This window comes from Solanum tuberosum, unplaced genomic scaffold, assembly GCF_000226075.1.
Source record: "Solanum tuberosum cultivar DM 1-3 516 R44 unplaced genomic scaffold, SolTub_3.0 scf00103, whole genome shotgun sequence".
Lineage (NCBI taxonomy): Eukaryota > Viridiplantae > Streptophyta > Magnoliopsida > Solanales > Solanaceae > Solanum > Solanum tuberosum.
In genome coordinates, this window is record NW_006239027.1 from 497,826 (window position 1) to 519,932 (window position 22,107).

The 22,107-nt window shown below is 33.4% G+C and overlaps 4 protein-coding genes across 4 annotated transcripts; all 4 read right to left on the minus strand.

The window, feature by feature from the left end:
* On the minus strand, positions 1-1,888 carry LOC102603390 (protein SLOW WALKER 1). The gene has a single exon (XM_006348560.2). It carries the CDS (start codon positions 1,815-1,817, stop codon positions 216-218), a length of 1,602 nt encoding a protein of 533 aa, XP_006348622.1. The 5' UTR covers positions 1,818-1,888; the 3' UTR covers positions 1-215.
* A 6,740-nt stretch (positions 1,889-8,628) lies between these two features.
* LOC107060844 (F-box protein At3g07870-like) lies at positions 8,629-9,346 on the minus strand. Its single transcript, XM_015309268.1, has 2 exons — positions 9,048-9,346; positions 8,629-8,965 (listed from the first exon to the last, which is right to left on the minus strand). Exons 1-2 carry the CDS (start codon positions 9,344-9,346, stop codon positions 8,629-8,631), a joined length of 636 nt encoding a protein of 211 aa, XP_015164754.1.
* A 7,484-nt stretch (positions 9,347-16,830) lies between these two features.
* On the minus strand, positions 16,831-17,487 carry LOC107060845 (F-box protein At3g07870-like). The gene has a single exon (XM_015309269.1). The coding sequence runs from the start codon at positions 17,485-17,487 to the stop codon at positions 16,831-16,833; it is 657 nt and encodes a 218-aa protein (XP_015164755.1).
* Positions 17,488-19,297: 1,810 nt separating this feature from the next.
* On the minus strand, positions 19,298-20,395 carry LOC102603725 (basic leucine zipper 43). The gene has a single exon (XM_006348561.2). It carries the CDS (start codon positions 19,979-19,981, stop codon positions 19,397-19,399), a length of 585 nt encoding a protein of 194 aa, XP_006348623.1. The 5' UTR covers positions 19,982-20,395; the 3' UTR covers positions 19,298-19,396.
* Positions 20,396-22,107: the final 1,712 nt, after the last annotated feature.

Below are 22,107 nucleotides of genomic sequence, written 5' to 3' on the forward strand. Positions count from 1 at the left end.
TGGTATCAAAGCAAAGAAGAGATCATGGTTAAGTTTCATTTCCATCCACCAACAAAAATACACTCTAATCCAATTCAGCCAAATTGTAAACATTAGCTTTAACAAGTTCAAAGGAACAGTACAATTCTATGTAAAAGAACAAAATTTCTTGAAGGAATACTACAATCTGATGGCACAAATACTGCCGATAATCGACAGGCAACAATAAGTAATGATCATCTCCTTCCAGCAATCTTGAGCAGAGGAGTCACAATGCCCTGTATCTGTAGCAATGTCTGCTGTAATCGTATTTCCTCCTCCACATCTCGTTTAAGATTTCTAATGTCACCTCGCAGTTCATCCGATGATTTGATATCTTCAGCTCGCATCTCAACTACTTTCTTTGTCAAGCCCATCAAAAACCTTGAAAATCTAGGCATAGTTGAATATCTCTGCAGAAACTTCAAAAGCAAACCAAGTTCTTCCGTTTCCAAGTTTGATACACATCTCATCAACTTCTTCCGAGCAACCAATTCCTCCATAACAGCTACCACATTTGCCGGGTTCTTCCCATTCAAAGCAGCTAACAAAGCCTCCTTGTGCATAAACTTCTTCAACAACTTATCATGCTCCGTCACCTTTATCTTCTTCGGCTTCTTAATCAAGTAATCCCATTCAGAGGGCTTCTCACTTTGCCCCCGCAGAAAATATCTGTAATAAGATGGCCTCAACACCCGCCTCCGAGGCTCTTCTACCTGACCAAAGCCACCAACATCAACAAGTTCCATGCTTTCACTTTCCTTCACCTTTCTCCTGCCTATATACAATGTCCCATTTGATGCCCCAATCACCCTTGTAGAACAATCAGGCGAGAACCCAACAGACATTAGAGGATTCGGAAACCTCATCGAATGAGTAATTTTGAACTTGGCATAATCAAACACCTTCATATATCCATCCAAAGCCACACTCAAAATCCGATATTGCTGCGCCTCCTCACCACTCTCCTTCCCAATTTTACCAACACAAATCGAAGTAACAGTCTTGTTGTGACTCTCCATTGTACATAGCAATTTTCCACCTCCGAGTATATCCCAAATCTTCACAGAATTTCCACCAGCAGTAGCAACTAACCCACCAGATGGCAAGTAAATCACATCCTCAACAGGCTTTCCATGGTCAAACTCCATCACTGAACCCGAATTCATCACCCTAACATCCCAAACTTTCACCGTATGATCATAAGACCCAGAAACAAACATATCATCACTTACAGGAGAAGCATCCCCACACCTCACATAATCCTTATGCCCCAAAAGATCGTAAATTTTTGACTCAGTAGTAATATCCCAATACTTAACAATAGCATCATCCCCACCGGAGAAAAGGTGAAGCTTATCAACCCGCGGGTAACGAACAACACGAACAGGTCGGGTATGGCCACGAAGCCGACGAAGTGGGACACGGGTCTTGAGGTCGAGAACTTGAACGGCGCCGGAAAGGTCACCAGCAGCGATAAGACGACCATCGGATCGGAATGAAGCGGAAGTGACAGTATCACGGAAAGCAGAGGAGATGGTTGTTTTGGGTTCAAGAGTTTTGCCGGAGTAAATGGAAACGGTGGCGGAATGGGCGGCGGCGAAATCGTGAGGAGATGTTGGAGAGAAGACTATGGAGTTGATTGAAGAAACAAGTGTTTGTGGGGTTTGAATTTCTTTAGGGGTTTTGAAGGATTTCCAATACTTGGATTCAGGGGTTGGTGTAGATGAATTTGCTGAAGTGGGTTTCAATTTTGGCTTCACTGGGAAAGTTCTTGCTATCGATTGAGTTTCAGCCATTGTTGAAGCTCTGAAGAAAACTTCGGCTGAATATGATTAGGGTTTAAAGGTCTTAGGGTTTATCAATCTGAATATTAGAGATCTTATATATGTTACGGAAAATAGTCAAAAATGACCTTAAATTATGTAAAATTGAATAAAAACACATTCGTTAATAGTTTGATCATAAAAGCATTTGTCGTGTAAGACGCGCGTGCATCTATTGTTTGATCAAAACGCAGTAGGAAAGGAACGAAAGTGAGCTTGTTTTCGCGCGATTTGACCTGTAGGACGCGGTTGCAACTCACACGATTTGTTCTATAGGACGTGTGTGTCTATTTATTTAATTTTATGATAGTTATAGTGTCTATTTGTATACGCATTGTCCCGTAGGACGTGTGTATTTATTTATTTAATTTTATGAAAATTTAAATGTCTATTTGTATACGTTTAAAGTTGGAGGGCATAGTTTAAACCTATTTTACTTGTAATTTTATTCATTTTTTAATATTTAAATGACTTATAATAATATAAATGTTTCTTTATCTATCAATATTTAGATGACTTGTAATAATATGAATGCTTATTGTATTCTCGATAATGGCATTATAATATAAGGTTTTAAACTTCTAATTAATTCTTACACAAACTTTATAACTCGTCGAAAGGTGCATATTTATTACTCATATTGTATTTATATTTATATAATATGTAATATAAGTAGGTATTTATCATAATGCATATTTATTTATTTTTGTCTAAAAACATTACTACTCCTATAATATTAATGTTTTATAGGAGAACAATAGGATCATTAACTTCACAAGGACATTTTGATCTTTGTAGAATGCCATATATATCATTCATTGAAGTTTTTTTTTTTTTTGCAGATAAGCATTTACTTGTTCAAAAGAAGAAGACAGTAGATCCAGAGGAGGCATATCAGCAGTTTGAGATTTGTCTATTAGTGGCACAAGTAAAATTATTGTGTTCTACCGAACCCGTAGGATAGTTGGATAAGATATTCAATGTGAGTTTAAAGAGTAAAATATGATACTATGAACTTTAACGCGATTCCAGTAATACAACAAAAACACTATTTATCCATTGAGGCTTTCGAATTTTGACATATTCATCAAAAGTAGGATTGCCAGTTAAACAAAAGAATCCATTTTGCAGGTGCAGAGTAAATTGAACAAAAGGAATGCAGCTTTGGAGACTTTACATTGCAAATAGACTAGCAACGTTAAAATGGACAAGGTATGAGACAAATTAGATATCGATCTAAACTATGTCAATCTTCGGATAAGTGTATGAGACTTGACAACTTTCTCCAATGACAGTCTTGAGTGAGTAAAAAGTTGGGATGTAGCTACTCGATTTATGTCCAAGGTACACTTTAACCTTTGTAAACTTCTTTTCTTTTGGGTTGTAAGAAACTACTTGTGTGCCACGATACCTTTGCATCAATATTTCTCCATCTTTCCAAGTTGAGATTGGTATAAATATATCACAACGGATATTTGATTGAATAGTATCCTTCAAAATGCGAGTTTTAGTCCAAGATTCAGCTATTCCATACTCTTTCATCCACCATATATCAACATACTCACTATGGTTAGGACTACACAAACATAGACAATTCCCCAACTCTACTAGCGTCAAGTTGTAGGATGGAGTTTCCAGACCACGCGGAGCTAACAGGGACTTCAACTCTTCTGTCCAACTGTTAAAGGAGTAAATGCTGTCATTTTTTTCCGAATTCATCCAATGAACAACACCATTGACGTTAGCCTTACTAAATGATACGGATAGAGGTTGTGGAGCCTCGCCCACATATCTCCATTTTTCATCAACTCCAAGAGTATAAACCTTCAATTCTGCTACTTTTTGATGTCTAACTGCTGATCTCAATACTTTATACTGTCTAGAGGCTTCACTAAAGCAGAATGCATAAGCAACACGAGTTCTTTTCTCCTGTTTAGGCAATTTAAGTTTGAAATACTCACCCAAAGGAGGATTGCTAATGTAAACCGAATGGTCTAAGTCAAACATCCAACCTTTCAACAAACAAACAAACCCATTACATGAACCAATTAATCTCATGTTGGGTGAAGGAAGATGAAACTTAGGGCTCAACACAGTGGTGCTCTTTAGGGGGGAAGGATCATCTGGTTTGAGTTCCACAAGAAACTGGACATAGTCACCAATCGAAAGCAAAAGGCTGGGAAAATTAGACGATGTTCTTTTGTGATACATGTTAGAAAATAATGGGTCGGAAGTTAAAAGATTATACCACAGTTTACAAACCGTCTTACAACAAAAAATGGACTTGATTGGTAATCTCGAAAGAATTTCCGACATAATCTCACTCGAAAGGTCCATGATCATGGTGACATGAGAGATTGTTCTTCCTTTGCAATCTCCCTTTAAAAGCTTAGAGCTTCGAGGGTCCATGACTGTCAATTCCTTTGAACAAAAAAGCAAAAGCAGAGAAAATTTTCTACTATGAAAGAAAAAAAAAACATACAATGATTTAGAATCCCAACTACGTCCCTAAATATAGATCCCGAGTAATCCCAAACCTATAAGAAAAAAGTTTTCTCAATCCTAAAAGAACAATATATTCCTTTCCCGAATCTATTAGGACAAAGAGTTTCCTAAACCAATAGGGATTATGAATTTCCTAAATTGGGGAAAAAATTCAAGAAATAATCAACACCTATTTTATTTCGAATACGTTTATCATAATAATCCTATTTTATTTCGAGTAAGTTTATCATTCAACTATGCAAATGTTGTATTCATTCAAACAATATAATACGATACATATGAAACAATAGAATTATTAAGAGTGTAAGTATAACTGAAAGTATGTATGTATTAATTAATTATAATTCCGTGAAATAGTTGTATTTATAATTTAAACATATATCACAATTCACAACCTGGAGAGATGACGTGTGTTTGAGCAGAAAAAAAAAGGAATCAGGAGACAAACAAATTAAAATACATCTTATTATAAGGGCTATTAATTATCATTCCTTATTCAATACTAATTAGGCCTTATTTGTTTTAAAGAGTAACACAACAATTTTTAATACCTAAAGAGACTATCTATGATGTATTTTCTAGGCTTCCAGTTGATTCTTTAACTCTTTCAAGTGTCTTTCAAGCATGTCTAGTTTTTTCTGTTCCTATTATTTTTATTGATAGGCGAACATTTTGTTCCTTAGTTCGTTCTATTCAGACAAGTGCAGAATGAATCGAATAAAATGAATGCAACTTTCGAGACTTCACATTGCAAATAGACAGAGTTGTACTACCATAACTCAAAAACATCCATTAAACAGTAAAAGTTGACATACCATAACTCAAAAGCATTCATAAAACAGTAAAAGTTGACGGGTCTTAAGCTAGATGACACATAGAAGCAAAACATAATATCCAGGAGGAAATAAGACAAATTAAATATTTAAACTATCTCAACCTTCGGATAAGCATATGAGACTTGTAAACTTTCCCCAATGACAGTCTTGAGTGAGTAAAAACTTGGGATGTAGCTAGTCCCTGCAAATCCAAGGTACACTTTAACCTTCGTAAACTTCTTTTCTTTTGGATTGTAAGAAACTACATGTGTGCCATGATACCTTTGCATCAATATTTCTCCATCTTTCCAAGTTGAGATTGGTATAAATCTATCACAACTGATATCTGGTTGAATAGTATCCTTCCAAATGCGATCTTTAGTCCAAGATTCAGCAATTCCATACTCTTTCATCCACCATATATCAACATACTCACTATGATAAGTATCACACAAACATAGACAATTCCCCAACTCTACTAGTGTCAAGCCGTAGGATGAAGTTGTCAGACCGCGCGGAGCTAATAGGGACTTCACCTCTTCTGTCCAACTGTTCAAGGAGTAAATGCTGTCATTTTTTTCCGAATTCATCCAATGAACAAAACCATTGACGTTAGCTTTACAAAATGATCCACATAGAGGTTCTGGCACTTCACCCACATTTCTCCATTTCTCATCAACTCCAAGAGTATAAACCTCCAACTCTGATACATGTGGACGTCCCTCAAACTTACTAACTACTGATCTCAATACTTTATACTGTCCAGAGGTTTCACTGAAGCAAAATGCATAAGCAACACACTTAATTCTTTTCTCCCATTTGGGTAATTTAACCTCGAAATATTCACCCAAAAGAGGATTGCTAATGTAAACCGAATGCTCTAATACGTTATTCATCGAACCATTAAACAAACAAATGAACCCATTACATGAACTAATTAATGTCAAGTTTTGTGTATATAAAGTTGGGGGGAGGTGAAACCTAGGGCTCAACACAATGGTTCTATTTAGGGGGTGAGAAAAATCATCTTTGAGTTCCACAAGTAACCGGACTGAGTGATTTATCGAAAGCAAAATGCTGGGAAAATAAGATGATCTTTTGTAATACATTTTACAAAACAAAGGGTCGGAAGTTAAAATATGATACCAGAGCTTACAAACAATCTTACAACGGAAAATTGACTTGATTGGCAATCGTGAAAAAATGTCAACCATAATCACTATATGAAGGTCCATAATCCTCGTGACATGAGAGATTGTACTTCCTTCAGAATCTTCCTTGAAAAGCTTAGAGCTTTGAACATCCATGATTGTTACTTCGTTTGAACAAAAAGGGAGCTAGTTTATAAGGTTTAGGTCTTATGGATTGATTGGACTTTCATATATAGTGTGATCCTCTAAAATGACTAATTGAAAGTAATTATTGAAATTTATCTAGCCGTTAGCTAATATTAAATTTTTTTCCTAATATTATTTCTTACACCGACTTAGTATTTAGTAAATAATGAAAGTCTAACTAGCCGTTAGCTATCCGTTGGAGTGAACCTATATCTATAAGGTATCACTTTGGAGACTCGAAGAATATATAATTCTTTTATCTTTCTTGAGATTCTATTGTATCTATTCCCAATTTATAGCTAGCAGTTTTTTGTTTACAAACCAAAGAAAGTAAAGATATGTTCTAAAACTTCTAGATATATGTTATTGTCCATTAATGTGCTTAGCATTGAAATTGTTTAAGTATTTATTATAGATTCATGAATTGAAAAGAAAAAAGCATCTTTCGAAAAATTTATAACATAGAATTAAATTTAAAATGAATGTTATAATTCACATTCACGTATTTTGTATATTTCAAAACTTTTAATGAATGGATTTGTTTCAAAATTAATTGAAATACTTCCTCTTACAATTTCCCATTTGTTTCAAGAGTATTCCTACACACTCCAATCGAAATCGATTTATTGACTTATTAAGAGAATATAATCTCATCCTTCTCTTTAGTAGGAATATTGTTAAATTTATCGATACTTTGTTGTAAAGGAGGATGAGATTAATTTCTCTCAATGAAATTCATAGACTATTTGGTCGGAGTATGCAAAGTTACTCTTGATGAATTCACCGCACTAAGTGCGAAGTGAAGACCGTTTCAATAAGATTTTAACAGGGAGATCTTAAAGCACTTAGCTAAGAGGATTCCAGACATATGGCAGTAAGGTATCAAAGAATTTTGATTTTCACCGGAACATAGTGATATGCGTGGAGTATTTTTCTATTTCATTCAATGAACCACTTAGTTCAAGTTTCGTTCACTAAGTAGTCAATGATTTAAAAGACACCATCATTGATGAATGTTGCTAGATTAATGTCTCAAAGTATTTTTAGATTTTTCAAAGATAAAATTTCTTGAAACAAGTGGGGGATTGTAAGAATTAGTGTTTCAATTAATTTTGAAACATGCAAATTCATCCGTTAAAAGTTTTGAAATATACAAAATACATGAATGTCAATTGTAACATTCATTTTTGTTTTAATTCTATGTTATAGGTTTTTTGGATGATACTTTTTGTTTAAATTGATGAACCTATAATAAATACAATCTAATTAAAAGTCTTTTCTTGCAAAAATTCTGTCCTATAAATTGAGTTTCTTTTGTATGTAAAGACAATCACTCAAAAAACTACTTTTCCTTAGAAAAACATTTGAGAGACATTAATCAAAAGGTGAAATAATACAACCAAACACTATTTACCCATTGAGGCTTTCAAATTTTGACATATTCATCAAAAGTAGGATTGCCAGTAAATTTTGTCATTTTCTTCGCGATCCATCCAATGAACAACACCATTGACATTAATCTCGCCAAAATTATACCCATACAGGACATGGAATTTCACCTACATATCTCCATTCCACACCAACTCCAAGAGTATAAACCTCCAATTCCGATACTTTAGTATGATCTTGAACCTTTCTATTTATTAATGATCTCAATATTAATTGCCTTCCTTTCTGTTCATTCTTCATATGCATTTTTCTGTAATTGTATGTATATCAGATCAATTTTTGAAATTTCAATAAATCATGCCTTTTGAATTACCTTTTTTCTCGTTATGTCTTCCTATTTATCAGTCTTGGGTATGAGTCTAATTCCATGACTTAAGACAATGTCAATCTCGAGAAGATAGTGTCAATCACTTACGTTACAAAATTGCAGAAACATCTTGTGCTCGAAGTCGTCTATGTTTACTCTGTTGCTATTATTTTTACTGATAGGCCAACATTTTGTTCCTTAGTTCGTTCTATTCAGAAAAGTACATAGTGAATTGAACAAAAGGAATGCAAATCTGACATAAATTAAAAGCATCCATAAAACATTAAAAGTTGACAGGTCTTAAGCTAGATTACATGAGAACCATAGAAGAAAAACATAATATCCACGAGGAAATAAGACTAATTAAATATCTAAACCTTAGCAATCTTCGGATGAGTGTATGAGACTTGAGAACTTTCCCCAATGACAGTCTTGACTGAGTAAAAACTTGGGATGTACCTTGTCGCTGCATATCCAAAGTACACTTTAACCTTCGTAAACTTCTTTTCTTTAGGGTTGTAAGAAACTACTTGCATGCCACGATCCTGTTGCATCAATATTTCTCCATCTTTCCAAGTTGAGATTGGTATAAATCTATCACTACGAATATTTGGTTGAATAGTATCCTTCAAAATGCGAGTTTTAGTCCAAGATTCAGCTATTCCATACTCTTTCATTCCCCATATATCAATATACTCACTATTGTTACTATCACACAAACATAGACAATTCAAAAAACTCTGCTAGCGTCAAATTGTAGGATGGAGGTATCAGACCACGCGGAGCTAACAGGGACTTCACCTCTTCTGTCAAACTGTTGAACGAGTAAATGCTGTCATTTTTTTCCGAATTCATCCAATGAACAAAACCATTGACGTTAGCATTACTAAATGATCTCCATAGAGGTTTTGGAACCTCGCCCACATAGTTCCATTTTTCATCAACTCCAAGAGTGTAAACCTCCAATTCTGTTGCTTTTAGACGTCCGTCAAACTTACCATATCCTAATCTCAATACTTTATACTGTCCAGAGGCTTCACTAAAGCAGAATGCATAAGCACCACACATTTTTTTCTCCTGTTTAGGCATTTTAACCTTGTAATACTCACTCAAAAGAGGTGTAAAGCGAATGGACTAGGCCATAATTCCAACCTTTCAAAAAACAAACGAACCCATTACAAGAACCAATTAATATCATTCCGGGTGAAGGGAGATGAAACATAGGGCTCAACGCAATGGTTCTCGTTAGGGGTTGAGAATCAATAGCTTTGAGTTCCACAAAAAAATGGTTAAAGCCATTAACCGAAAGCAAAAGGCTGGGAAAAATTAGATGATGATCTTTTGTGATACATGTCAACAAATAATGGGTCGGAAGTTAAAAGACTATACCACAATTTACAAACCGTCTTACAATAAAAAATGGACTTGATTGATAATCTCGAAAGAATTTCCAACATAATCTCCCTCGAAAGGTCCATGATTTCGGTGACATAAGAGATTGTTCTTTCTTTGCAATCTCCCTTGAAAAGCATAGAGCTTCCGGGGTCCATGACTGTCACTTTCTTTGAACAAAAAGGTTGCGAGTTTTAACGAGGTTCAGTTAGGCCTAATCTTCCAAGCAAAGCAGAGAGAGTTTTCCGAAAAAATAAAAGTGTTTAATGCTTTAGAAATCCCCAATTACATCCCTATATAAATAGATTCCAAATAATCCCAAACCTATAACAAAAAGGTTCTCCCAATCCTAAAAGTATAATACATATTCCTTTTCTGAATCTATTAGGACAAAGGGTCAAGTAATAATCAACGCCTATTTTATTTCGAATATGTTTATGGTAATAATCCAATTTTATTTCGATATTGTATTCATTAAAACAAAGTTATTTATTATAAAGTGAAAGTACGTATTAATTAATTATAATATAATAACCTGGAGATAACCGTGTGTTTGAGGAATTAGATTTTGATTAGGAGAATAATAAATCAGAATACGCCTTAGATTATATATCATTCTTTATTCAATACTAGTTATGTATTATTTTTCGAAATTAATTTAATATTTTCCTTCTCTTTTTTTTTTGTCTTCTCCATAGCCATAGCAATAACATGGAAGGCAAAAAACGCCCTCCCTCATCCTTGGAAGATACCCAAAGTAATCGAAAACGATGTCGAATTAGCACTACGACGAAGGAGGACGCGGTGGCGCATGGCTTTGTAGATGACATGGTGTTCGAGATATTAACATGGGTTGCAGCTAAGTCTCTAATGCGATTCAAATGTGTTTCTAAAGCTTGGAATAGTTTGATACTACATGATTTCAACTTTGTCAAGTTGCACATTGCTCGTTCTAGAGACCGTCCTCTAGCCACCCGCCTTTTATATGAAATAGGTTTAAAAACACCTCATATTCCCCAACACTACTTGAACGCTACAAGAAGGGTTACTTATAACCAACCACCACTAGAACTATTCCCTTTACAACTTGTGGGTTCTCGTAATTATTTTGATTATGGAGAGATTTTTATTTGCTCAAATCATTGCAATGGCCTTGTTTGTCTGTATAACGGTAAAGATAGTCAAGGTTTCTTGTATAACATCACAACAGGGGAAATAAAAGCCTTGCCATTCTCATTGGGATATACACGAATAGGGGATCGTCCAGAATTGTATCTAGGCTATGATCCGGCCACAGAAAGATACAAATTGCTTCGCGATCGTATTTACTACAAGAAAAGGCCATGTATAAAGATTCTAACTCTAGGAACTAATAATTCATGGAGAAGATTATGTGAAAATAGCCCTGGTAGACTTAACAATCTGAGTTCTGGTCGTACCTTCGTCAATGGAGTACTTTATTGGGCTAATCCTAAGTTTAATTCTATCACCTATTTCAACTTAACAGAGGAGAAGTTTGGAACTCTTTCACCTCCAGAAAGAAGTCGAGTAAGCGAAATTCAAAGTGCATTGTGGGGAAAGTTGATTGTGTACCCACGTGACCAACCTGAAAACTGCAATTTGGTGGTATACGACGAGGTAAACAAGGTTTTTACAAAATTTGATTCCGATCCGGATTTGATGAAGGAGAAATTTGTAGTTCTTGAAGCAGAAAACATTGAAAAAAGAAGAGAGAATGAAAAATATATTCTTGCAACATCAAGCCTGACCTCAACATATTTGGTGTTCGCCTATCATTTTTGGCCAAGATATGTTAGCAGGTTTGTTGAAAACATTATTCCATTATCATTTATTATTGACGTTTAGTTTTAAGAATAGTAGACAATTTATATAAGTTTAATAGTAAACAGAGTTTTGTTGATGTTAATGCCTTAAATCTGATTCATACAGTATTTAGCTTGCAAAAGAAACCCAAGAGCATATACTACTATTACTGATTGAATATTTTATACTCCACGAAACATAATACTGTTTGACTGCAATAAGGGAAAAATGGCATGATATACTCTTTAATTTTGTTATTTAAAGCTGATATATCTTTGTTATAAAAGTGTCTAAAATATGCTACCATTACAAAATGACTCACATATACCCCTACAATTACAAAATTAAAAAAATAATCTTAAATTTATTTTTTATTTTTTAAAAAACATGTGTTTGATCTTTTTCTACATAAATTTTTTTTTTTATTATTATCTTAGTTTTTATAATAAAAAGAAGGGGAAAGAGTCTGATATATCCCTTAACTTTGTCATTTAGAGCTGATATATCTCTCGTTATTAAAGTGACTCATATATACCCCACTGTTATACAAATGTCTCACATATACCCTTTTCCTCTAATGAAAGTGAAAAAATTAGATCCATATGGGTATATTTGATCCTCCTCTCACGTATTTTTTTTTTGTTTCAACGACTAATTTAAATTTATTAATTTGATGATCAAATTTATTCATGTTTCAATAATTTTCTTGTAAAATTTATTATAGATGTCCCAACTTTTTTTTAACAACTACAAAAACTAAATTACAATAGCCGAAAAGTTGTAATTTTACTAGTCTATTATAATTTAGTTCTTATATCTGTAGAAAAAATATTTGGGGCATCTATAGTAAAATTTTATAAGAAAATAAGTGGAAAAAAATAAATTTGAACATCAAAATAATAAATTCAAATTAGTGGATAAATAAAATTAGTCAAAAGAAAAAAGTGTGAGAAGGATCAAATATACTCCTACATGAATTATTTTTTTTCAAAAAAAATAATTTAAAATTATATTTTTCACGTTAGAGGAAAATGATATATGTGAGTCATTGTATAACAGTAGGGATATGTATGAGCCCATTTCATAGCGAGGGATATATAAGCTCTACATAACAAACTTAATGAGTATATCAAACCCTTTTCCCCTACAATAATGAATAGAGAGCTCTCTAGTTAGATTGAAAGCATGGCCAGCCACATTTCTATTCATTTCTCATAAGGAATTTTGCTTCAGAAGTGATTATATTTCATGATTTTTATTAAATTCTTAAAGACTCAAGGTGAGTCATGTTGCACTTGGTCTGTTATGTCAATGATTTCCATAGCAATAAAAGGTTAATTAAAATATTGAGCTTGAGTCCTGATATATCATAATAATAAGATGTTGGGTTTAATTTCCACTGAAATATGCACTGCTTTTAATCTTGCATTTCCTTTAACAAAAGAAGAAAATTTAAATAATGTTATAAATTCACAAAAATAAAAAAATTAGGAAATCAGAAATATTGGAAACTGAAACACTTATTGCCGTTTTAATTACCGTTTTGATTATTCCCAAACTATTTTCTTAAGAAAATATTAACTATAGTAAAGAACCTCGATAAAAAGAAGGGTAAATATGAAGAAAAAAAATAGGGCCAACAATTTTCTTAAACTTTGAAAAATTCACTTACTTTAAAGTTTAGACTATAAAAAAATCTCAATAATTCACTTAATATGAACTAGAGAAAATTAGGTTATATGCGTGCAATTCAAATACATTCCTACAACTCAACAAATCCAATTTTTTAGATGTATTGGTAATAATCTTGTTGAAGCAGTGACAATACTATAGTGGTGATAGGGGTGGAGCTAGAATATAAGAAAGTCGTCGAATACTGTATGTTATGTCTAGCGGCTGGTGAATCCTACCCAGTATTGAAATTGGATTGAATATTTCCTTGATTTCTATAAAGGGTTTAATGGCAATCAGACTCCTCTTCTTTGGAAGTCTAATTGTTAGGGAGACATCGATTCATGAATTTTCTAGCTTACCTTTCCCTTCAACCAACCATTCTTTAAACTTCCAAAATATATATAATTCAGAATTATTTTAAGCACCTCATCACGAAAGTGACCAAGCAAGCCAATGATGATGATTTAAATTGGGAAAATTATATGGTTAAACAAATATATATATATATATAACCACTCGCGACCAACATTCAACGATAATTACGTGGGCTGGAGTTTCGAGTTTGTATAATTCACACGTTTGTATAATTGTATAATATAATTTGTATAACTTTTGTATAATGTAGTTTTGTGTAATATAATTTGTATAATTGTTTAAAGTTTAGGTGTTTGTGTTAGTATAAATTTGTTATTTCGCGTTTATACAAAAATAGCTCAATTATACAAGCATACCCACGAATTATACAACCTCACCCGCGAGTTATACAACCTGCGAATTATACAAACGAGACAGCTTAAACTATAGCTACAACCCATACATATGCAAACTATAGCTATGAAATATAATTAAATTTTTCTTGAAAACTTCCTATTTAAATTCAAACTTTATTCAAGCTAAAGTGAATCGCTCCATCTTCGAGAGCCCATCATTGAGATAATAGGAAAAAAATATCTTTTAAAACAAATAAAAGAATTAACAAATCAGTAAAAGAATATAATTTAATTAAATTGGGGTTGAGAGTATTTTTAAATCAAAAAGTAAGAGGAGGGGGTACATTTGAATGAAAAATCATTGTGAAGGGTATTTTTAGACTAAAAAGTAAAAGTAGGGTATTTTTGAGTCATTATTATAGATTAGGGGTATTTTTTTACTCGTTTCCCAAAATCAAAGGGTGAATTGGGAAAGAAAAAAAACAGACTAACTACTTCTATATAACTAACTACTCGTTCGTCTTCTTCTTCATTCCTAAAGCATTCAACATTTGGTAATCTCTCACTTTCTTTTACAGTTTGAGTTCTGTTCACTTTTTGATTCAATTTTCACATTCCTTTTCTTCTGCAATTTACAGGTCGCATAGAAATTGAAGAAATGTCAGGTCAGCTTCTTTTTTTTGTTGCTGTTGCAGTTCTTTGCATTTTAGAATCTAACATTTCACCGAATTGGAGATAAAATGAAGTTCAAATGCGTTTGTGTTGTAAATTAGAGTTGAAGAACTTGAATAGGAGGAAGAATGAGCTGTTTATTTGCATTTTCGAATCTAAAATTTCACCGAAATTGGGGATAAAATGAAGTTCAAATGCATTTGTGTTGTAATGTAGAGTTGAAGAACTTGAATAGGAGGAAGAATGAGCTGTTTATTTGCATTTTTGAATCTAAACTTTCATAGAAATTGGGGATAAAATGAAGTTCAAATGTGTTTGTGTTGTAAAGTAGAATTCAAAAACATGAACAGGAGGAAGAATGAGCTGTTTATTTGCATTTTTGAATCTAAACTTTCATAGAAATTGGGGATAAAATGAAGTTCAAATGTGTTTGTGTTGTAATGTAGAATTCAAAAACTTGAACAGGAGGAAAAATGAACTGTTTCTTTGCTTTTTTGAATCTTAAATTTCATAGAAATCGGAGATGAATTGAAGTTCAAATGCGTTTGTGTTGCAATGTAGAATTTAAGAACTTGAACAGGAGGAAGAATGCGCAGTTTCTTTGCTTTTTCGAATCTTAAATTTCATAGAAATTGGAGATGAATTGAAGTTCAAATGCGTGTGTGTTGCAATGTAGAATTTAAGAATTTGAACAGGAGGAAGAATGCGCAGTTTCTTTGCTTTTTCGAATCTTAAATTTCATAGAAATTGGAGATGAATTGAAGTTCAAATGCGTTTGTGTTGAAATGTAGAATTTAAGAACTTGAACAGGAGGAAGAATGATCTGTTTCTTTGCATTTTAATATCTTAAATTTCACCGAAATTGGAGACAAAATGAAGTTCAAATGCGTTAGTGTTGTAAATTAGAGTTAAAGAACTTGAAAAGGAGGATGAATGAGTTGTTTCTTTGCATTTTAGAATCTAAAATTTCATAGAAATCGGAGATAAATTGAAGTTCAAATGTGTTTGTGTTGTAATGTAGAATTTAAGAACTTGAACAGGAGGAAGAATGATCTGTTTCTTTGCTTTTTTGAATCTTAAATTTCACCGAAATTGGAGATGAATTGAAGTTCAAATGTGTTTCTGTTGCAATGTAGAATTTAAGAACTTAAACAGGAGGAAGAATGAGCTGTTTATTTGCATTTTCGAATCTAAAATTTCATAGAAATCGGAGATAAATTGAAGTTCAAATGTGTTTCTGTTGCAATGTAGAATTTAAGACTTAAACAGGAGGAAGAATGATCGTGTTTCTTTGGCGTTTTTGAATCTTAAATTTCACCGAAATTGGAGATGAATTGAAGTTCAAATGTGTTTGTGTTGTAATGTAGAATTCAAAAACATGAACAGGCTGGATTAGCCCCCAATATGCTAGAATTAGACCCCAGGAAAAAAAAAGGAAGCAGAACAATGTTGTTCACTGGTTAATTTTGCCACAGACAGTGAGTTAAACTTGAACTGAGTTAAGTGAAAAACATTAGTTATAGTATGCCCCTTAGTTAGAATCTTCAATTTCCCTCTACTTTAATCACCATCCTTGCACCTTTGTTCCTTTTGGGAACTAACATTAGAATCTTCAACTTGTACATTATAGGCAGTACTGTTTTTCCAGAGATGAAAGACATTTCCTCCTCAAGAAGAATTGAAAGAGCTTATGGTGAGATTATTCAATTGCTGGATGAAGTTGAGTTGGTATCACTAGAGTTCTATGAATGTGTCAACTTCGAAGACCCTATAGACTTTATGTATCGCATTTTGGATACTTACTGCTGCATTAACCCCGACACGTTAAGGTAAAATCTTATAGCTAAAATCAATAGAGTCCAGTTATTTTCTTTTCAAATGACAATATTTTTGTTTTTTTGTAGAGATAAACATCAAATACTGAAAATAGAATCAGTGAGACAAGATATATCATTTGTGATTGGTGAACCTCTCTGGCAAAGGTTTAACCAAGTTATAGTAGGGAACGAAGAAAATGCTGAGTTCTATTCATTCGCTTGGAACAAAGTGTAAGTTTAATATTTTCTTTGTTTATTTTTTTGATACGAAATCTAATTTAATTTGCTTTTTGCAGGACATACTTTTTTTTTCCGAAAGAGGCGGAAAAGATGGTCATTTGCTTTCAAATGAGGGTCGACAAATCAAAATTGATATAGATGGTGATTTTACTGCCACTTTTTTTTGGTAAGTTTGTATCAAAGTACACAATTAAATCATTCCTAATTGTAAAGGATATATCAACAAACTGAAAAGTACTTTCTTTTATGTGGCAGGTATCAAGTTGTAGGATGGAGTTTTCAGACCACGCGGAGCTAACAGGGACTTCACCTCTTCTGTCCAAGGAGCTAACAAGGACTTCACCTCTTCTGTCGAACTGTTAAAGGAGTAATTGTTGTCATTTTTTCCCGAATTCATCCAATGAACAACACCATTGATGTTAGCCTTACTAAATGATACACATAGAGGTTCTGGAGCCTCACCCACATATCTCCATTTTTCATCAACTCCAAGAGTATAAACCTCCAATTCTGGTACTTTTGAATGTCTGGCAAAATTACTAACTGCTGATCTTAATACTTTATACTGTCTAGAGGCTTCACTAAAGCAGAATGCATAAGCAACACAAGTTCTTTTCTCCCGTTTAGGCAATTTAACCTTGAGATACTCACCCAAAAGAGGATTGCTAATGTAAACCGAATGATTTAAGTCATACATCCAACCTTTCAACGAACAAACAAACCCATTACATGAACCAATCAATCTCATGCGGGATGAAGGAAGATGAAACTTAGGGCTCAACACAGTGGTGCTCTTTAGGGGGTAAGGATCATCTGGTTTGAGTTCTAGAAGAAACTGGACATAGTTATCAATCGAAAGCAAAAGGCTGGGAAAATTAGATGATGTTCTTTTGTGATACATGTTAGAAAATAATGGGTCAGAAGTTAAAAGATTATACCACAGTTTACAAACTTACAACAAAAAATGGACTTGATTGGTAATCTCGAAAGAATTTCCACCATAATCTCACTTGAAAGGTCCAAGATTATGGTGACATGAGAGATTGTTTTTCCTTTGCAATCTCCATAGTTAATATTTTCTTTGTTTATTTTTTTGATACGAAATCTAATTTAATTTGTTTTTTGCAGGACATACTATTTTTTTCCAAAAGAGGCCGAAAAGATTATCATTTGCTTTCAAATGAGGGTCGACAAATCAATATTAATATAAATGGTGATTTTTCTGCCACTTTTTTTGGTAAGTGTGTATCTAAGTACACAATTAAATCATTCCTAATTGTAAAACATATAATATATCAACAAACTGAAGAGTACTTTCTTTTATGTGGCAGGTATCAATATGAAGCACAGACAACAATACTGCCTATTACTCACTCTTTGGTTCTTCTTTGTAATCATTTTTTTGGCCTTGGAGTTTTGACGTCTGTATTAGGTAGATATGGAAGTTGATTAAAATGGTAAAAGTATAGGTGTTATCAATTTTAAAGTAGAATCATGTCAATTTTGAACTCACTGTAGATGACGGCGAAGGAATGGCTGAGGTAGATATTGTTTCATCTTTCAATAGATGCAAGATTGAGGGAGGGTGACGAATGACAATACATATGAGCTTCTTAAAGTATAAGCCACAAGCATTTGTTCCTTCTCCTTTGACCTGTAAAACTAATGTCACAAATAGTTCTTTTTTATATAAGTAGTTGTCAACCTTAGAACTACCCAATCTCTTAAACTAATTTGTTCTGTTCAGAGCTCAAGTTTTGTCCTTGAGCCACTTCTTTCCTTCCATTGGCATCCAAGAAATGTAGTTAATATCTATGTTTCTCGGACTCTACCAAAAATGTTGAATCACCCTTGTCGGATCCTCCAAAAATATACTATATTTGGAGGAACCGACACACACCATCATCATTTTTGAAGTGTATGAGCAACATAAGCCTTCTAAGTTAGGCCTTAGGTTCATTTTATGTTCTCCACGAACACGAGGAGAGAGAGATAAAGAGAGAGAACATATGACTGAAATATCTGAGTTGCAAATGCTTATGTATGTTGATATATAAAAGTCAAAAACGTCCGGTAACACCTGAAATACTTGATAACCTCTGTCCTCAAAAAAGTTTAAAACAGTAAGTTTATCATAGTGGAGTCTCCTTTTCAAGTGTTTTTGCTTCTTATAGTACTTACTTTTATAATGAACCACTATCACCAGCACTCTCCACTTCTATTTGTCTAAATGCTTGTGCTAATATGTCGAAAACAGGTCTGATCATGGGGCCTGTCTTTTGCTGAGCTCAATTTACTGAGACCACTCGCTGCATATACTATTCTCCGCGATGTTGAAAATGAAAATAAATAAAGTAAATGTTCGTAGTGCTGCTTTCGTTTTCTCTACTCCCTCCCCCACACTAAATTATTTCGTGTTCCCTTTCCTGTTAAGGATTTTGCTGATCACATCATTTGATTGTTCTAATGATTTTGATTTTGTTATATCATGGGGCTACTGTTGATTTCATGTTCAAATGAATCTTATCCGAACGTTTTCTTTTTTCTTTTTTTTTACCCCTCCCTGGATCCTCCCTTGATGATTCGAACTCACAACCTTAGGCTAGAGTTGGAGCCGTGAGGGATGCTTACCATCCGAGTGACTCCCTCTTGTGTTATAGAATTAACGCGAGGATTAAGGAGTCTATGCATAAAAACATATTGTCTTAACATTTAGATATGAAATAAAGACTCATTTGGCATTCATGTAAAAAACAAACAAACATGAAGAAAAGTAAACAGACAAAACACCTCTCTCTCTGTCTCTCTTTTCAGTGAAGCAAATTTGTTGAATGAGTGATGGATAGGTTCGACGATTCAGCCTTGAGATGAGCAGTGGTGCAAGGAACATCTTCGAGGTCACATAAATCAGGGAAAGGACTATTAAACTGGAGATCAGTAAGCATCTGACGAAGGTCTGAAGTTTCTTCCTTTAACTGTGAATTCTCTTGAAGGACTTTGTCATGACATTCCGAGACATGATTTAGTTTATCAATCAAATTATGATTCTCCGTCCTAAGACGAAGAACTTGTGACCATAACTCATCAAGTTGTCTTTGTTTCCTCATCCTTGATCTTCTTGCTGATTCTCGATTAGATATCATCCTCCTCTTCTTTCTCTCGTCGATGATCTTAAATTGTTGCTCATCCGTTTCATCAGAGGTAGAGTTACTACTGATGCAAGAAGGTAATAGATTATTGAAGTCGTTAACAGGATAGTTTGGTAGAATATTAGTTAAGTATCTACTAAAGTGGAGTGATGGTGAACTGTTTTGCATGAAATTGAAGTCAAGAGGCAGAAGTGAAGGATTTTCAGAAGAAAAATAGTGAGTTGCTGCAGTTTCTGATGGAATCATAGTTAAGTACTTGTATGTTTGCTTTGAAGAAATTTTTGTTTTTGTAGATAAAGTTGAGATTGTAGGAGAACATTGGTTGAGTAATGAGGGGTTTTTATAGGAGAAGAGTGGGTCAAGATTCAGGGGAAGCTTACATAAGCAGAAAAACAGAACATCAATTTAGGAAGCACATCGAAAAAAGGCGTTAGACGCGTGGTGTGTGGTGAGTGGTATGTGTTACTACTACTATGTTGCTCGGATTCTCCAAAAATGTCTTTGCTTGTACTCTATGGTGAGTGGCATGTATTATTACTACCATGTTGCTCGGATTCTCCAAAAATGTCTCTGGTTGTATTCTGTGGTGAGTGGCATGTGTTAGTGTTACTACTAATATGTTGCTCGGATTCTCCAAAAATGTCTCTAGTTGTATGTTGTGGTGAGTGGCATGTGTTACTACTATTATGTTATAAGGAGAGACTTGTTTATTTGTTGTATTTTTGGAGGATCCGAGCAACATATATGCAATAACTTTGATTGGTTCCATGATGAATCGATATATGATGTATATGCATGTGTCCCATTCCGTACATGCATGTCATGAAATTTCTAGCATTATGTAGTTGTTCAGACTCTTTAAAAATGTTGTTACATCTCTGTTGAATTTTCCTGAAATGCATTTCTTTCGAAGGATTTGATATACAGTAGTATCAAACAATACTTTTGAAAAGTCCAAACAACATAAGTTGAAAGTCAATCTTATAAGAAGAGAGTATCCAATTTGAGAACAATTATCTTTTGGTGGATGACGAAATCTAGGTTAATTTGTAAAGTTGGAAATTATTTACAAACATGTTAATGATGATTTATTTATTTTATTTTTAAAAAAAATAATGATGAGTCGAAATCCACTTAAATTGAGGTTAAAGGGACCCATAGAGAAGAATTGTAATTGTCCATATTGTTTACTTTAACATCTTACTACCTAAATGCTTGCGTATTACCTTTTTAATCAACTAGCCATTAGCTAAATAAATTGTCACAATACAACAAAACTTTATTGTTCATAGGCAAAAAGCTATTGAAATGAGAGACATGATATCTGTGTTGATCGAAGGTAGCAAGAATATTATAATTTAATCAAGGTGTGGTGCATAAGTTGACTCATATTTTACCGTTAAAAAAAGAATAAGATGAATTTACGCTAGCTAGCTGACTCATACACCACATATATTTTACTATAGGACTCTTATTAGTTGTGTTACTGAAATATTTTTAGTGGAAGGTGTGCTCTAAAGTCTTAGAGCACCATAAACCTTTGTTTTCCTTCTTCTTTTTTTTGGATAATCGAGAAATATCAAGGGACAAGTACTCTTCTTCACTTAAATATCATATTTTTGTTTACGTCAGAATTCAAACTTATGACATGAGTTGAATTTCATATATCATATATTGTGCTCTTACTACTTAATCAAAGTCTTATAAGGTTTTCTCAAGCTTTATGGTTTGCTTTCCTTTCTTTTATCTTCTTCTCTTTATACTATTTTAAACAATATATGAAGAGAGATAAAGGGAACTTTATTCCATATTATGAAAATCAATAAATATGATTACATGCTCCTAATGAATTACACACATATAATTAGTTTAGTGCAAATTAAGAGTCATTTGTCTCATGTTGAGATGATGAAATCCATCAATAGAAAACTATTTCTATATATAGTGACCCATAAAACAAATTAAAATGATTATAAGTAGAAGAATATTCTTATTGTAGCCATATGTCCTAGGCAAGTTATGTTCTTGAGTCTGAATACACTACAACAACTATGTTTCGTGTAATTTCACACGTGGGATCTGGGAAGGATAGAGTATAAGCTAACGTAATCCTTATCTCGTGAAAGTAGATTAACTGTTTCTGAAAGACCCTCGACTAGTATAATTCTTTATGATTACCAATATCTTTATTTGTCTCATATTTATTCCCTTTTTTTATTTCCATATGGACTTTGGATGTTAATGTCAGCCTAGTAAAAAATATCTCATAATCAACCAATTCTTGTCTGAAATTGGAGAACTGTTCCCTTATCAGTTTAGTCATATGTTGAATTATTATTATTATTATTATTGAAGTACTCCAATTGTATGGT

Excerpts from the sequence above, each read along its gene's own strand:
- LOC102603390 (XM_006348560.2), bottom strand. The coding sequence starts at position 1,817 with ATGGCTGAAACTCAATCGATAGCAAGAACTTTCCCAGTGAAGCCAAAA.
- LOC102603725 (XM_006348561.2), bottom strand. The coding sequence starts at position 19,981 with ATGATTCCATCAGAAACTGCAGCAACTCACTATTTTTCTTCTGAAAAT.
- LOC107060844 (XM_015309268.1), bottom strand. The coding sequence starts at position 9,346 with ATGCCTAAACAGGAGAAAAAAATGTGTGGTGCTTATGCATTCTGCTTT. Across the intron at positions 8,966-9,047 it reads ACAGAAGAGGTGAAGTCCCT|TAACAATAGTGAGTATATTG; the intron begins GTTAGCTCCGCG and ends TTTGTGTGATAG.
- LOC107060845 (XM_015309269.1), bottom strand. The coding sequence starts at position 17,487 with ATGTATCACAAAAGAACATCATCTAATTTTCCCAGCCTTTTGCTTTCG.